The 18987-nt window shown below is 29.0% G+C and overlaps 1 protein-coding gene across 4 annotated transcripts in view; it reads left to right on the forward strand.

The window, feature by feature from the left end:
* Positions 1-18987, forward strand: part of LOC136078365 (matrilin-2-like) — a 102443-nt gene that overhangs the window by 54814 nt on the left and 28642 nt on the right. For 3 of the 4 annotated variants that reach the window (XM_065794084.1, XM_065794087.1, XM_065794086.1), the window contains 2 exons: positions 7043-7153; positions 16563-16598. In XM_065794084.1, coding sequence (XP_065650156.1) covers positions 7043-7153; positions 16563-16598 — 147 coding nt within the window. The remainder of the gene's footprint in view (positions 1-7042; positions 7154-16562; positions 16599-18987) is intronic. The other variant, XM_065794085.1, reaches the window with a different exon arrangement.

An 18987-nucleotide genomic window follows, 5' to 3' on the forward strand; every position in this document is an offset into this window, starting at 1 on the left:
AGAATTATTATAAGGACGCCAAAAAGTAAAACTTGCTTCTTTTCATTGCAAGTGGCTATAAAAGGGCTCAAATGCTAAACAAAATATTTTTAATCTCTAATATTAATATTTAATAATATTTTACGTCAAAATGACTGCAATATCAAGATATTTTACGTCAAAATGGCTGCAATATCAAGGGATTGTTGTTTAAAAAGACCAAGGTGAATTACACTAATTTAATAAAAAATTTTTGCATACCAATAAAATGTTTAAACAAATTAAAAGTTGTAAAATTATGCTTGCTCAAAATTTTCAAGAAATAAAAATTTTCAAGAAATAACAATTTTCAAGAAATAAAAATTTTCAAGAAATAAAAATTTTTAAGAAATAAAGTCCTATTAAAGGTAATTCCTGAAAAATCTAAAATGGCAATAGTAGGATTTTGAACAACTAAATTAAACTCTGCATGACTTTACATTAAAGATGAATGTAGCGAGATTTTAAACTACTGAATGAGGTTCTACATGATTTTATTCTACAAAGTTTTGAATGTTTAACTAGATGACCAAGTAAAATTAGAAAAAAAAGGATACTGGACCGAATGACCTAACTCTATTCATCTAAATAGATTAGTGTTAATAGTGAAAAATCAAAAAAAAAGCATCCTTATGGTTGGGTTGAAATGACAAACTATTCATTTAACAATTTTTGTGCAAATTGTTAAATGAATAATTAACAATTGTAAATATGTGAGAACAAGATTTTTTGGTTCTTACACATTCTCCTCTCTAATGAAATACCTAAAACTAGGGTAAAATATTGAACCAATGGCTTAATCCATCAAATTTTCTGTTTCTCTGCACAACCCCTTATTTGACCTGCAGTTTTATGGGACAAAATCAGAATTAGTTGGCTGGCTGCAGTGAAAAAATAGTTTATTAGAATTTTTTTTTTACAATTCACGTCCCTAAGGCCATGAAGGCCACTACAGTTGAGAAGGCTGCTTTAGTTGTGGTTATAACCCTCTCTCCCTCTATAACTCCAAAACATGAACCTTGACAAATAAAACCGCTGCACTGAGAAACAAGTTTAGTTAAAACTTAAATAATTAATTAATTGGTTTAAATCCATGGATTTAGTCATGCAAGCATGCTCTAGTTAGTTGCTAGTATGGAAATATAAGCAGTAGCTCATCGAGGTAAACTGCCAAATCATATATTTCGGAACAAGATCATCATGCATGACATTCAACTTCCTGCCTAAATACCAAATATGTTTTTATGTGGTAAAGATAATCCCACAAAAATACAGAATATGACGATGATCAAAAATTTATTGAAAATACGGCAACACAAGCAAGAAGTGGGTGTATCAAATATATCATAAAGCGCTAGAACTTAGAGTCAAAAAGGTGATTATAAAATAGTTGAGATCATTACAAAATCAATGCCAGTGCAAATGCTATCACAAAAAAACCTCTAGGCGAAAAGTATTATTTTGAAAAAACAAGTTTAAATATTTTATCTATTATCAATTAGTTTGCTAGGTTTTACCACGACTAAAGAAAACTTAAAGAAATAATTAAAAAAAAAGACGCACCAAAAATCAATCCAAAATTAATCAATAATCAAAAGTGTGTAAAAAGCAAATAGATTGATGTAGTGAGGCAGGCTAAAATATTTTTAATTACATTTTTATGTTGTGGTATCAAATCGCCAATTAATAGCTTAAATCTAGTAACTTAATAATCAAAATTTCATGTAGCCAATCAAAGCTTCATTTATATTTTTATATGGATACACTTTTTTTTTAAACGCTAAAGTTGAAACGTCTAAATCAGTTTAATTAAAAAAGTATTGTTTTTCCATACAGACACCTAGTTAGAAAACAGATATTTTTGATAAAAAGAAAAGTTTAGGTTTATATTAGGTTATTAGTATTAATTTTCATTTCTATTATGCTTGATCGCATATTCCCGTTTGCACGAAAACAACCTTCATTGAAAACAATTTAAATAGCTTTATCTGTTCATCGAATCATTTACTGAGATTATCATTTAACCTTCTTCTCACATTAAAAGGTTATCATTCAACCTTCTTCTCACATTAAACTTACTTGAGTTATATTTTTAAATTTATCAAAATATTTCGTACCGTGAACCACAAGATTTTGTTAAAAACATATGTTATAGATAAAACAAAGAAAAACACAAAAAGTATACTAGTTAATTAACTAAAGAACAGAGTTTATATCTTTCAATAGCAGTCTTAAGAAAAGTTGCAATATTATCTTTTTCCTTTTATTGATAATATAAAACTACATTTTTTTTTTTTTTTGATAATATATCTGATTAAAACCTTTCTAAACTTTTGGATGAGATCACCTCTGATTCATTTTGAAATCAGTGTGTTTACACCCAAATAAAAAGCACCTCTTTCTTTTTAGATAAAATATTTTAAAATGGGGAGAAGTTTTGTAGCTCTTTTTTGAATTTTTTCAAGTCCTTTTATATTTTCTTTAAAAATTGATTACATGAAAATAATAAATATAGATTGATGCATATATAGAAAATTTTAATTGTTGTCAAACGTATTGTGATATACTGTGGTAAACAAATAATTGGCGTTTTAATAAAAAAAAGTATTTGAGAAGACTTGAAAAGTCTTATCTTAAACATTCGGTTTGAGAGAAGGTATACATAAAGAGGTTTTACGAGTAAGGAATACATAAAGAAAAGAAAAAGAGAGAGAGTTTCAAAGCGTTAAAAAGCAGGAAATAAACTAAGCTAAAAAAATAGTGCAATTTACTTTATCTGTCCCATGCAATGAAAGATAAAGCAAAACAATGTAACTTTGATGGTTGCTGATTGACTTTGCCTAGTCAAGCAAGAATGAGTATTGCTTGATGGAGCTAGATATAATAACTCCTTTAAACTGCAAATATGATAATAGTTTTAAAAAAGAGAAAGAAATGCAACTTTATGACAATAGGAAAAAGGCTCAAGCCTAACAGATAAAGCACGTCTAGCTACGTTTAGATTGCATTTTTGAACCTTGTTGAAAAGAGAAAGTAGAACCAGTCCAAATATAAACACAATATTCCACACAGGGACAAATAAGTGATATGTAGAGGCAGAGCATGAAATACAACCTTAGCAGATGCTAACTGTGTAATCAATTATATATATGGTTTCCATGAGTAATTAATAATAATCCAAGCAGATGTAAAGAAGAGGACTCATTTAATAATAGAAGTTTCCTTTTAATAATATAGGATTATTAACAGTATTATGATAGTTGTTTGCAGTAAATAGCTCAGTTTTGTTGGAGCTAAAACTATAAAGCCACTGAAAGCCCTAATTCAATTCAAACGTCAGATCACATTTAAGGTAGACTGCCTGTTCTAAAAGATTAAAATAAGAAGATTTTTTGTCAAGAGAGAAGTATAAAGTTGAGCCGTAAGCAAGAGGAACCACTTTAGATGTAAGGTTGTCTAGAAGGTCATAAGTGCAAATATTAAACAAAACAGGGCCGAGGATAGAACCTTGAATTACCCTAGAAGTTACTGGAGAAGAGTATTAACCATTGAGGATGACTTTTATAATTCGGTTAAAAAAAAGAATTAGATGATCTCAAAAGCTTTTTTAGATGCACCTTAAAAAGCAAGCTAATGGAGAAAGCCAATACGCCAAACTTTATCAGAAGCTTTAGATACATTTTGATCAAAAGCCCATACCTTTTCAACTTCATCTAATGCACAATAGAACCATTTAGTCATAGAGGATTGAAAATCAGACGTAAAATAAAAAGATCATAAACAATATTGATTATCAGACAGTAAGTTCTTTAACTCAAAATAGGGTGTTAAAAATTTGTTGATCAAAAACTCGAAGACTTCGCTAATAATAAACCAAAGACTGATCAGACCATAGTTTAAGGAATCAGAATGTTCTCTTAAGTTATTTAAAATCGGAACATAGATGCCATTTTCAAGTAGGCAGAAAAACGAAATTCAATCAAGTACTTATTAAATAGTTTACAGAGATTTGAAGAGAGTTCGGAAGAACACTTTTGTAAGACTATATCCAGAATATTGTCTGGACCATAGAAAAATTTAATTGAGATATGACTTTAGAAACTGAGCTTGAGTGATTTGAATGTCTAACAATCAGTTTAGCTGTTTAACTAGAATCGTAGGAAGAGTACGATTATAAAATTCAAGAGTTGAGTTGGAAAAAAAGTTTTTTGCAAATAATTCAGCCATATCCTTCGAAGTAATAACATCAGTCTCATAAATTAGAGGTGGAATGTTAAACTTTTGTTAGTTTTTGTGTATTTTAAACGTTTGCTGTTTAAGATTTTCCGAAAGTCTCTAGAACCTAACTATTAAAAAGAGGTGCAAAGTTTATTGAACTGAGATTAATGGTCTTAGGAACCAACAGCACCTTTTTGCATAGCTTTTTTTTAAAAATAAATAGGCATTCGTACTCAAGGTAGTAAAGTAAAGGAATAAGGTAGTAAAGGAAAGGAATAAGAGAGTAAAGTAAATGAATAAGGGAGTAAAGTAAACGAATAAGGGAGTAAAGTAAACAATGAAAGGTATTCCATGAAAGGTATTCCATTCATTTTTTAGATAGTAGTAAGCAGTGCAAAAAAAGGTGAGGCCAAAGACGAAATACGAGATAAAAGATTTATAAATATCATTCCATGCTCAAAAACACCTAAAGGATCATAAAAAAAAACTGAAAAAATGCTAGAGTCAGAGACAGGACACAAGTCAAGGAATGAAAATAAGTGATTAGGGTTGTCTGTAAAACCAGTAACAATTTTGACTATCTGTGTAAGAGATTACAAAATACAGAAGTTATGGGTTTCTGTGCCAGCCGGTTCGATAATGTTAGACTCAAGCCATTTAGCCATTAGTCAGCCATAAGCATTAAATTAACCAATAGCAACAATTATAACTGAGGGGTAAAGATAAAGTGCATGGTCAAAGTGATCTGATATTACATCTAAAAGAGTGCAGTGTAGAGACAGATGATAAAATTTGCTAATCGGTAGCCCAAAAAAGTATGGTCAGATAATTTAAACCTGATATCTTGAAAAATAGCTGAATTGATGTGTGAGTAAACAGTTAAGCCAAACATGTGACTATTGGAATCTTTGTGAACTAAAAAATTATTCATTTATAAAATCGTAAGAAGGACCAACCGTATGTAAATTAGTTTTACAAAGAGCAAGAAAGTAATGTGAATTTTGAAAATGGAAAGACTTAATTAATGGAATGTTATATTAAAGACTAAGAAAGTTTGTGCGAGACATATTGAAACAGTTTGATGGTTATGATGGTTTTTATGTTTAATATTTTAGGTTTATTTGGGAATGGCTTATGTTAAAGAAAACTTAACTCATTTATGGATAACTTTTTCTATTGTTATTCTGATTCACTCCCAACTAGGCTGCAAAAAACCACTTTTAAGTTAAGAGGAAACATAGAATAGAGTTGTAAATCGATGAAACGGTTGACAGAGGACTTGAAAAGTTGTAGGTTGCATGAGTCGGGAAAACATAAAAAAAGGAGAAAGTTGCTTAAAACTATATAATAGTTAAAAAAAGTTTTTAGAGCATGCCTAGAAATATACAGTAAACGGATGAAACTTTTCAGAATGATGATCTTCTGTTACAAAAGTGAGATCAGATTCAAGATCAGCTGTCTGTTCTAAGCGATTGAAATGGGAAGACTTTTTGCTAAGAGAGGAGTATAAAGTTGAGTCATCAGCAAGTAGAGCTACTTTAGATAAAAGGTTGTTTTGAAGATCATTAATGTAGATAAAAAACAAAATAGGACCAAGGATATTTTCTTTAGGTACTCCAGAAGTTACTGGAAATGAAGATGAGTGTTGGCCTTCGAGGATGACTTTAATAAATTGGTTAGAAAAAAAACAATTTAGTAATTTCAAAAGCTTTTCCAGATACATCACATGGAGCAAGCCTATAAAGAAGATCAGCATGCCAAATTTTGTTAAAAGTTTTAGATATGTCAAGAGCAATAGTCATAGCTTCTCTACCTCCATTTAATGCACAATAAACTCTGTCATTCACAGCAGTTTGCAAGACAGCCGTAGAGCAAGAGGATCAAAAACTGTATTGACTGCTTGACAGTAAGTTATTTAACTCAAAATGTGATGTAAGAAAGTTGTAGATCAAAGACTCAAAGGCCTTGCTAATAATTGAAAGAAGACTGTTTGGACAATAATTTGAGGGGTCAGAATTTTCATCGTTGCTTTTGAAAATTGGAACAACAGATGCCATTTACCAGCTGACAGGAAAACGAGACTCAGTCAATTATTTATTAAATAGTTTAGAGAGAATCGAAGAGAGTTCTTTGAACACTTTTGTAAAACTATGACAGGAATGTCATCTGGACCACAAGAAGCCATCTGCTCAAGAAAACTATTAAGATTTATCTTTGCTATAAAAGCAAACCCTTCAAGGCAGAAGAGCATTGGCAGGTTGTACTGCGTTACTTGGTACCATCCTGAACCTGACTTGAGTTGTTAAAAGAAGTTACTTTCTATTGCAGTACTTTAAAATTAGGTTTAGTCATGAGTCTTTAAAAAAATCAAAGCGTTTTAAAAAATATTTATGTAAAATATTAAATCAATATCAATCACAATCTATTAATCTTGATTGATTGCATTTTACAAAAAGTTTTAAAAAAATCAATAATCAAAACATTCTTATCTTTTTTATGGTACAATCTCCTGTCTAATGTCCAATGTTGGTCCAATGTCCTGAAACTATTTTTTATTACTGATTCATAAACTTGCAGAAGAAAAAAAAGTTGAGTTTAACATAACTTAACTTGTTTTTAATCAATTTTAGTTTTTTCTAATAATACACTTTATTTTACTTTTTGTTCACTTTACCACTGATAGTTTTTTCTTTTTTTGATTATCCTGTCTATTAATTTTATTCTTCTTGGTTTTTAGTGAAGATATGTTTTAAATTTGTTGTTTTTGGTTATGTTAAAAATAATGAATTATGTTTAATATATTAAGATCCATGCATATTTTACGGCTGTGAACAATTTTGCGACGTAGTTTCAGGAAAGGCAGTATGTTCATGCGCTTCTGGAATATTAGAGCCGAATAATAAGACATGTACAAAAAGTAAGTTTTTTTCATTTATTTAAATTACATTAGAGTTTAGTAAATGCTTTTACAAAATAGAACAGTTCAAACCTGGAAAACATTTTGTCAAAGCACAAGCATTGATGAAATGTTGCAACCAGGTTGCAAGACATATTCAGAAGTTCTTTTTGATCTTAATTTTGTGTATTAAAAAATATAAACTACCGCGCAGGAAAATTTATATGACAATCAACTCAATAATTTACTGAGCAGTTATTTTTGCAGAAATTAAATAGAAAGTTACATAAACAAACAGAATGTGATACGCACAGAATTATTACCCTATTATTAGCCACAATCGGCTTTCTTTATTGGTACATCACTCATATTAACACACAGAAAGTGCTGAGTTTTTTATTACTAAAAAGGTTTTTTATTGCTAAACTGAGGTATTTATTTTTTAATGTATTTTTTGGATTATTAATAAATGTTTACATTGCCATCTGTACATTAAGTGATGTTTGAAGTTATTTAAACATGCTTTTTTATCATAATATTTTTTCACTCTTTGATTATAATAATTAAAAAATAGTTAAGCTAAAGAGAGTTGCTTAAAATTTAACTGCTTTTTAAATAAGGAAATTAAACTTATTTTGAAAATGAAAATGATACAGCTGGGCTCAATACACAGACCAATTAGATAAAATTGAAAGTGTTTTGAATTCTTGACTCAAATTGTGTATAATAAAACTAAACCTTTGCATTCAAACGATTTTTTTAATAAGCTCTTAATGATCTCTAGGTTATTGCTCAAGCATTAAAAGGCATAACGTCTAATTCTATTCTCTTTAATGCTCTACCTAAACCAGAAACTGACTTTATTTAAGAAGTAGTAAATGACTTAATTACTTAGCCATCATACCTATTGAGTGTTGATGATATACTGGCATTCTTAAACATAATTTAATCTATTTCCAGTTTCCAGAAAGTGGAAAGTATTTAAAAATTATTCTTTTTCTTTAGATTTTTACTAAAAAACTTTCATTAGGTTTTTACTAAAAAATAATACTCTTTAGGTATTTGCTTCTTTAGAAAAATTTATCAGTTGCGGTTAAATGCTTTTTTTACCAATTGATATTTTCAGGTATTAAAAGATAGTTTAAATGTTCAAAAAAACAAGGATTTGCCATATTGAACGCTTTCGGCGCTTACGTTTTTCAAAAACGTTTTGTCAAACTGACCGCTTTCGATATTTACGAAAAATGCGAGCTGTGAAACACTTCATAACAAGGCCAAACAAAGATTTTTTTTATTTGAAAAATATATTTCTATTACTTCATCTCTAAATCCTTACATAAAGTTTTTAAAAAAATAAAATAGTGTTTTTGTTCAAACAATAAAACTTTTTCCAATTTATTTAGAAAGTATTTTATTAAATACATTTGAACGCTTTTACAATTTTCATATGTTCTAATTAATAAAAGAAAATGTGGAAATCATACTTAGAAAGTTACTTTATATTTTATAAAATTCTTAAATTAAAAAAAATAAACAAACTAGAACTGCTAACAAAAATCAATAGTAGCCCGTTCGGGCAAATTGGCTGTATCATAGAAATATTTTTAGTTATCTTTTACAAAATTGGTTGACCTACTACTAGGGCATGGAAACCGGTAATAAGAAACCTGTTTTTATTGGTAATTTTTATTCCCAAAAATTACCGTTACCGGTTTTTTCTCAATCTATTACCGCGGTTTTAAAAATGATATTTTGTTAATTAAATAATTTGGTATTTTGCTTTCATTTTAATTTGGCAACTCCTAAAAGACGCAACACATTGAGAGAAAGCAGTTCTTTGATGAAAAAGCAATAAACACAAAGATGACCTTCGTTGCAGGAAACAATAATTTCGAGGTATGGAAGCACTTCTTACACAGCAAGGATCTGCAGCTGGCGAAGTGCAAAACCTGTAGCAAAGAAATCAAGTGCAAAGGTGGATCTACCAGTGGTATGAGATCTCATCTCAAATTAATGCATCATATCGAGACCGATGCTATGAAACAAGTATCAGCCAAAGTTGAACAAAAAGTTGGAAAAATTGATCACTTCTTCGTGACCCAAAAAGATTCCTTGGCAGTTGTCTTGTCCGAGTTAGTCGCCATTGATGGATTACCAATTCGAGTATTGGAAAAAAGTCAATGTTTAAGAGCGGCATTGGAAGTTCAAGGATACCACTTGCCAAAAGATGCAAAATCGATCAAAGCAGTTATTATGAAGCACTGTCTTGAGGTTAAAGACATTTACAAAAAGCAATTTGAAGAAATAAAAAAAGACAAAATTTGTTTTAGCACATCATCTCGTAACAGAAGGTTTATTAAAATCAAGGTTCATGTCAAGAATCGGCATTGGAATTTGGGAATGGTAAGAATTTTTGGCTCAATGCCAGCGGATAAAGCTGTGACCATTGTTAGAGAAAAGCTAAAAAAGTTTGGATTTATCTGGACTCTGATATTGTGGCAGCTACAACTGATGGAGCTGCTGTAATGAAAAAATTCGGAAAAGCTATTTTACCAACCCATCAATTGTGCTTGGCACATGGCATCCACTTCGCAGTCTGCGATGTTTTATACAAAACAACTCCGGTCCAAGAAGTCATTCCTGATCTCGATGAAGAAGAAGATTTTGCACTTGATGATATTTCCATTTCTGATGACAGCGATTACGAAGATGAAGAAGGTGTTGGATTACAGGTAAGTATTATAAATAATTATTCAAAAGTATAAGGCATCAAAATAAGATTATTTTTATTAAAAAAATCATCTTAATTACTGACACTTTCAGGTAGTAATTAAAGATGATCAACCCACTGAAGTCCGTCAAGATCTTTGACACATTTTTTCAAAAGTAAGATGTTGTGTACGCCTAATTCGGAAGTCCCCTGTCAAAAACGATGTTATTCTTCAAAAGCATTTTCTAGCTGAGTTTTAAAAAAGAATTATCACTTATACTTGTCTCAAAAACTAGGTTGAACAAATTGGTGGACATGATGTCTCGATTTGTTAAGTTAAAGAAGCCTATCAAGATGTCCTTGATCAAAATTTCTAGTGAAATAAGCTTCTCCGATGAAGAATTTAGCACACTTGAAGAATTGATTGCAGCCGTAGAACCAGTAAAAGTGGGAACAGAAGCTTTATGTAGACGAGATGCAACATTGATTTCAAGTGATCAGATTCTGAAGTTTATTTTCCTTAAATTGAGCATGCAGAATTCAACTTTCAGCAAAGAGTTATTAGAAATGTTAGTCAAAAGAATAAAGGAAAGAAGAAATCCTGATATAATAAATCTATTGATTTATTGAAACGATTCAGAGGCCTTGGAGAAGCAAGGGCAAAGTACGGATGTCTTTGAAACTCCACAAATGAAACGAAATGCTCTTGCAAATACTGCTGCCAATTTATTCTGTTGTCTGTTTGAGGAGAGCTATGAAGATGAAGATAAATCGGAAGAAGAATGTCAAGAAATACCCAATATTGATGAAGGACAATCTTCCTTGGCAGAACAATTGGAACAGTCTATCAAGGATCCTCTGAAGTGTCCCTCTAGTTCGAAGAGGATGAGTGTGGGCACCAGTTCCAAATCACTGTTGAAGGAAATGGCCGTTTTTGAGCTGACAAAAACTCGCACAAACAACTTAGAAATGCTGTATAATGCATTTATGGGTATACCAGTAACTAGTGTTGAAGTTGAATGTTCTTTCTCAGCCAGAAGTATTTTTGTTACAAAACTCAGATCAAGCTTGAATGATAATACTCTTGACGCCTTATGCATTTTACGAGCTTATTTTCTGTTGAAAAAAGCTCAGCAATCAGCAGTAATTTCTGTATGGAATGCCTAACAACTGTGTTAAATGTTATATCAGTCAATCTATAGAATTTGAGTTTATTTGAACTGTTTAAGCTCTTTTTTTGTGATATTTAACTGTAATATCTGAAAGTGGATGTATTGTTTTGAGCTTAATATGAGAATAACTTTATGTGATGTAAATCTGTGTTAATTATAAGTCGGTTTGCTGCATTTCAAGCCTTTTTTATTCCTTTGAAAAAACTTTAAATTACCTGTTTTACCGGTAATAAAAATAGCAAAAACTAGGGTTTTACTGTTACCGGTTATTATGAAAAACGGTAATAATTCAATGCTCTACCTACTACCATCGAGCGACCACGAGTGAACACTTCTGAATAATATATTCGCTATTTTCTCTTTCTAATTCGAATCCAAAATAAATATATTTAAAACGCAAAACGAACTGCGTTTTCACTTCCTATAATTTATTTGATTAATAGAATATAATAATAAAATTCCTTTTTAATGCATTTAAGGAAGCCTTATTAAATTATCCTTCAACGGTAGTGATTTCACAAGATAAACATTTACTGGGAGAAATATACTTTTATAAATAGTTTTATAGATATAAACTTTTATAGAAAGGAAGCTTTCTTAAGTCCTTTAACTTGTAGTCAAATTTGAAAAAAAAAATCATCCGCTTTCTTTTTATTCAAAGAAAAAAAAGAAGTAGCCTTTCAGCAAAAAACTTTAACAAAACTTATAGGGTAGATTAGGGTAATATGAGCACCTTAAACGAAAATTAGTATATTTTCGAATATAATTATGCTGAAATGAGATGTCTGACCTGGTCCATTTAAAACAGTTAATGTGAAAATCATTAAAAGCTTCAAAATTAAACTTAACTTATTATAAACTTCAAAAAATAGTGTTTACGATAACTAATTTTTGTTTTATAACAGTGGTATTATATATAATATACATTTTTTTGTAATTTATTACTTAATAAATGCTAATATGCACTAACTAATCAAAAGTTATGCTATTGAAAAGAAAAGAAAAGAAGAAGAAAGGCACAAAATTCCAAAAAAAAAGAAGAGTTGACCCTCTCGACTGAAGTGTAAATAAAATACAACAATTTAAAACAAATTAAAAAAAAAGACTTTAGAAAACACTTATTTGCTGTGTCTTGTTTTAATTTTTTATTTAACTTCAGATTAGAATGAACAAACGTTAAGTATTCGAAAGTTTAATCACTAAAAATTCTCTTGTGAAAAAATTCTCTCACACAATGAAAAGAAGCAATTCAAATATCCGTATAAATCAGTTTCCTTTTTGCAGTATATTCTGAATATTTTAAAAAATATTTAAAAAAAGTTTTAATAAACAAAACTGGTTACTTTTAGTCGCCCTTCTGGCAACCGACCAAAACTCCTACACCTCTGCATTTTATCATTTAAAAAAAATAAAGCTTTTCATAATACTAAAAAAAATATTGAAGAAGTTGAATAATTAACCAAAGTACAAAAGAAAAACATACATTCGTACAAGTTTGGTAAAGGTGATATGAAAACTTCAAAATGTTTCGATATTTGAATAAAAGTAAACAACAACAACAAAAACAATAGTTGTAGATATGTGAGAATTAAATAGGCGCATATCTGTCGTTTGTTAATCCAATCAAACTCATAATATAATATTTGCTAATCCAATCATACTCATAATATAATATGGCAGAGAAATAATAGAAAATGCTGTTAACTGTTTTTATGAAATTTTATATTTAGTCATAAAGGGGTAGCATAACATGGTTGTAGGTTTCTTTTTTGATAGAGATATTCCTTTTACAGGTGTTAGTTTGTATCGTATTATTACTTGTTTGTATTGTCCGTCTAAATATCTAAAAGTACAATGTCCATTTTTATAAACTACTTGTCCTTATTTGATCCTAACTTAAAATTGCATTATTTGATTAAAACTGATGTTGGTATTTCTTTTACCAAGAGTCATGCATATTATATGCAATGTCTTTTATAAATGGCTGATACAATGCCAACATTCATATTTGATGGTAAGGACTAGTCATAGAATTTTTATTCAACATATTGAATTTGACAGTAAGAAATGGGATTCAATGAAGTGAATTTTTAAGGCTGTAATTATTATTTGAGCACAATTTTTATTCAACGCTTGACTGTATTGTGGCACTTTATTTTTTATTTGAAAAAAAAAATGGTTACATTTTTAGACTTTTTATTGATTTAAATCTACCAATTAAGTTTGATTGAATAAAAAAAGTCTTTGTTGCCTGAATTTTTACTATATGTTTGATGAGGGGAATTTGTAATACATAATTGTCATAATTCAGAAAAATTGTTTTAATGAAGGAAATGGTAAAAAATAATTATCATAATTCAGAAAAATTGTTTTGATGAGGAGAATAGTAAAACATAATTATCATAAATTAGAAAAATTGTTTTCTAGGCAAGAAGACAATCCCCTTCGCTAAAAAAACTTTGCTTTCTTCATATTTTGATCACCTGTAAGTGATCAAATTATAATCACTTATATTTAATTAAACAATTTAGCTAAATAGGTTTTTTAAAGCATATTTGGTATTCAAAATTAAAAATCTCTTTACGTTTAGAATTGAGCATTATGCAAAAATTACTACCTCCCTAATTGGGAGGGGATATTCTTTATAAGAATTATCAAAAAATGTTATTCAACTTTATTTTGGACGTAATGGACATCAAACATGTTACTGTTAACATGTAGTCAAGTACAACCTGGCTCATGTTATCATCAAGAAGGACATCCAATTGTAAAGAATTGCTTTAACTATTCTATGATTGCATTAAAATGGGATTCTAGAGCCAATGAGCTGATAAATAGCATTTAAATTCACACATGCCAAAAAAGTGTGAAAACAAAGTAAAATTAAAAAAAAATAACAACTATGCAAAATGCTTTTACTTTCAAGGTTAAACCTGCTCGGGAATAGAGGAAGGGACTCTCATCCCAAACCTTGTTGTAAAAAATAGAGACTCAAACGAAACTTATAGGCCTTTTTTTTTAATTTTAGAGATTATGAAAAGTACTGATAAACTATTATTTTAAATTTTGTTTCTAACTTAAAACATTTTTTATTTCCATCTCTTACATTATTGACTAGCACATGTTTTAAAATATATTGTGCATCACACAACTTTACAAGTTCATCAGCTTGACGCAACATTATTAAAGAAAAAGCATATTTTTCCTTGTTATCGAAACCGCAGAATTATTTTAAAAATTCATCACGATGTTAAAATTATCTAATTAGGAGAATAAAATTTGCACAGAACTTGCTAAAAGTCATGTTTGGCTCCTCTCTTTTAATCTCAGCTTTAAAAAAAATGTTGTAACGAGTAAAAGATAACATTAAATAATGTTATTATTAAAATCCCTGTATAAAAGTTAGTTTTTGTCTATTTAACTGCTACATAACTCATTGGTAAAATCTCACTGGTATTATCTTTAGTTGTATAAATAATGATTTTTTTTTATTGTCTGTCCTAACACCTTTTAAATATAAAAACCTTTATTTTAGAAAACATTTGCATAAACTTCTTTTTGACTTTATATGAGTACAATTATATCCCATATGTGAAGTAACATCTGAATTGGATATAGTAGATGTTCAATATACAAAATGATTAGAGCATAGTTAATCACATTAATTTCATTTTTTACTGATTTATTACTTCTCTTTTTAATAAAAACTTTTATTTTTCACTTTCTTTGGAAGTTCTTAAAGAATTTGTAAAACAGTTAGAATTGTATAGATTATAACAACCATGTTGTTATTTTTCAAAGCTTTATTTACATTGTATTTTTGTTTTTTTTGCTGTGAAAGGTTATGATGGTTGTTTGAACAATCTCTTACCTCTTGCCATCGCGTTGAATAAAAAACAGAGTAAGTTTTGACAAATAGTTATAAAGCTAGTTATTAAATATTCAAGCAGGGCCGAATAAGATTGAAAGTTGCTGAAAGAAAACAAAAAATATTTGTAAAGCAAAATAATGATTAACTGACTACTTAAAATATTGCAAACTACATAATCCTGAAAAACAAGTTGAACGGTGCGAATGCGGTAATGGGGTAGTGGTAAAGCGCTCGTTTCATAGGCGAGAGGTTCCAAGTTCGATTCCCACCACGTCTCTGGTAGTACTGCGCTCAACTTGTTTCTTCACGCAGTGAAGCTTGTTCGTCAAGGTTCGTGTTTTGGAGTTATAGAGTTGAAGAGGGTTATAACCACTATTAAGTAGCCTCCTTATCTGTAATGGCCTTCTCGGCCTTGGGGAGGTGAATAACAAAAAAAAAACAAAAAAATTCGAAAGAACTGATGTTTGAGGAAAAATAATGAGAAGATGCAACTTTAAAGTATACATTAAAGAATTGCAACCTTAGCAGGTGCTATTTTGGATCGTGTTTGATAAATGGTTTCGAAAAAAGAAAGAAAGTAAGAGTTATTCGTTTAAAATGAAGGATTGATGACTCTTACAGTACAATACCGTTCATAAATATAGGAAGATATAGACTATTGCGTCTAATTCTTGAAAAACAAGACTTTTATCAGCACTCTTTAAATAGTTTTAAAATTATAAACAACAGTTCCAGAAAACACCTCTTTAAGACTAAAACAGGTATGTCGGACGGACCACAAGCTGTAGAAGAGTTCAAGCAGAAAATCACTCTAAATACTAAAGCTAGAGTGATTTGATTTTAAAGCAATATATCAACCTGTTTGATGGCTCTATGGGAAGGATGTGGTTATCAATATAATCAAATGATTGTTTGATTGAGAAAGTTAAAAGTTATGGTCCTTTCAATGTGATAAGCATTAAAATCACAAAAAGCAACGATATTAGCTGATTGATATTGAGTTTGGGCTTGGTCAATTTGATCTGAAATAACATTGAAAAGACTGCAGTCGTATGATGAATTAGATCAATATAGAAGAAAGAGAAAAGTGAATGAGTGGTGGTGTTAAACAAAAGCACATAAAAGAATAGCCTGTGGAATCAAATCTAGTTTCTCGGCAAATGGGTGAATTCTTACATATGTAAATATCCAGGCCAAGCATGTAACTATTGAAGTCTTTGCGAATTAAAAGAAGATAACCATCAACACTAAGATCGCAAGATGAGACAGCTGAACTCAAATAAGTTTCACAAAATGCAAGTAGGTGTGGTGAACTTTGCGAGAGATAGGACTCAAGAGAATAAAGGTTACTTCGAAGACTACAATATTAGTGGCTGAGAGATTTAGAGAACTTCGTGAAAGTGATGGTTTTTTGTATTGTAGTTTTTGAATCTAACTAACAATTATATTACTAAATTTTTTATTTTGAGTTTTTATAAATGAAATTAAAAATATAAATAAAACTTGGATTAACTCTTTATAATTATTATAATCTTTCCAAATTATCTTTGTAAGTAAAAGTTTATATTTAAAGTGTTTTAAATTAAATAATAGAAATATGTAAAAAATCTTAAAAATTTTAAAATGCTCTTAAAAATCTCTGGAAATTATTTAATGCTGTATGTTCATGCTTTGCAGGAATTTTGATATTAGATGAAATGGCATGTATAAAAGGTAATTTTCTTTTATATTTTTTAAGTAAAAGCAGGTCAAACCAATCACACAATTTTCTAACTAATCAAATCACCTAAATAAAACGAATAGAATAATATTTAGAAGAATAAAAAGATAACAATAATAAAGAAAAAACAACAACTAAAAGAAACAGAATCATCTCTATTAAAATATGAATAAGAATATCCGAATCCAATGACCCAACTCATATTTCAGTCATTTCATTTATGTAAAAGCTTAAAATCGAGTATTAAAAACTTGCTTTTTTTTTATTTGCTAGAGCAACTCAAGAACCAAAAATTATTTAAAAACAATTTTATTTCTAGCAGAAAATTTATTTTTAATACTGGTCACTTAATTTTTTTAATTATATTGTAGTTATTTAGTTATATAATAATCAATAAATTTTTTGCATATTTATTATTTTTTTATTATATTCTATTTTATTATATTTATTTTTATTTTATTAAGTTATTTTTGTATATAAATTAATACATTGTTTTATTTATTTAGTTATTATAATTAAAAGTTAGTAAAGAAAATGATACTCAATTTTTTTTGGTAAAATTGATCGTTTACATAATTAAATTACTTAATTACAAAATTAGGTACCTTTTTGAATTAAATGAATGGATTTCCTTAGTTTTAGTTCCATTTTCTTCCCATATAAAGTTGTCAAAAAAACCAAGATGTAATAATATTTAATAATTATTCACTTTATTCACAATTATTCACAAGATGTAAACAAGTAAACAGTCGTAGAATGAAAAAGATATAAAAGCTGCTTTAGATGATGTAAACAAAAAATGCTTTAATCAGAAGAAACTGCATTCAAATAGGATATTCCATTTTCATTTTTAATAAGATGAACAACAATAAGACCTTCAAGTAATCAGGGTCAACAAACGTCCTCTCGCAGTAATCAGAATCAATCATGGTGCAGGCTTTAGGATTATATTTTAATGCGGTTTTGGTTTAACTTGAAATGGTGTCATGGTCTTTGTATGCAAATCAATTAGATCTATTTATAAACAAGATTCCTGATTGGTTTTATGCATTTATGAACCGATGGTCTAAAGAAAACTTCCACAAGAAAAACTTACAATTTAGCATCTGCCTGGCTTGTACGCAAGAAATAATCGATAATTATTTTAAAGTTTTCACTAAACAATTTGAGTTGTCAGGTATAACTTCTGCATGCCATATTTGGAACTGAAATGAGACAGGATTCTGTGATAATTAAGCCAAAGCAAATGTAGTATGTCAAAAAAGAGCACAACATGATTTGAAACTCTCGGGTAACAATGAAAAAAATCTATTGTAAAGTTTATACATACTTTACATCTCAATTCTCGGTGCAAAACAAAACAAAAATGAAAACTGAGTGATCCAACTGTCACCAAATATTCAATTTGATTCTTATTAATTGGAATACAACACACTTATTGAATGATTGATGAAAGCGTATTGCTACGTCGGAGAACAATATAATCTTGATATATTTATCAGCCCACTCATCGTACTGGAAAAAAGTGCCTCTGAGATTATCATCCACTGGACAGAGGTGTGTATTGCCATATTAAGCAAGTATGGAAGTTATTGCCAAATATTACAAAGACACAAATGCAAAAACACAATTTAAAGAAAACTATCCTCCGTTCATTAAACAGGTATTTGTGTGCAGCAAGTGTATTATATGTTTGCACGCTCAACATTTGCTGATTTTTAATCAGCAAATGTACAGCGTATTTGCACGTATAATCTTTATATTATTACATCTGATGAATTTTAGTATAGCGGCTTAAATAACCTAAATAATAATAAAATCATTCGACAGACATTAGCTATCTCAGAAATGTTTCAACCTCATCAACGCCATAGCCAACATAAAAACCTTTAGCACTTTCTTTTGAACCAAATACAACAGCTTCAAGGTTTAGCCAGTATAGAGCACCACATGAGAGAATAAAAAGCAAAATGAAAATTAAGATAAAAAAGTTAATTAAGAAAAAAATCAGTTTCATATACAAAAGTCTAACTAGAACCTAAAAGTTCCTAATCCTTTGGCTGCGCAACAAAACATTTTTTCTAAAAAAATATGTACATGGGTTCAGAGTTTTTTTAGTGTAAATGGTTTAAAAACTTAAATTTTTTTTTTATTTCTGTATGCTATGTAAAAATGTATAATATAAAAACTATTTTTAGATAAAAAATTTAAATTTAATAAATGTGTTTTATATTGATTGGTTTCGTCAAAAATAAAATTTTTTGTTATTTTAATGTTTGTAAGAGTTTTAACAGAATTTCAGCGAAATGTGGTTATTTTTTATTTATTTTGGTTTTTATATTTTTAAATGTAAATTAAAAAAATAATTTTATTTTATTAAGT

This window comes from Hydra vulgaris, chromosome 03 (genome assembly GCF_038396675.1).
Source record: "Hydra vulgaris chromosome 03, alternate assembly HydraT2T_AEP".
NCBI classification, from domain to species: domain Eukaryota; kingdom Metazoa; phylum Cnidaria; class Hydrozoa; order Anthoathecata; family Hydridae; genus Hydra; species Hydra vulgaris.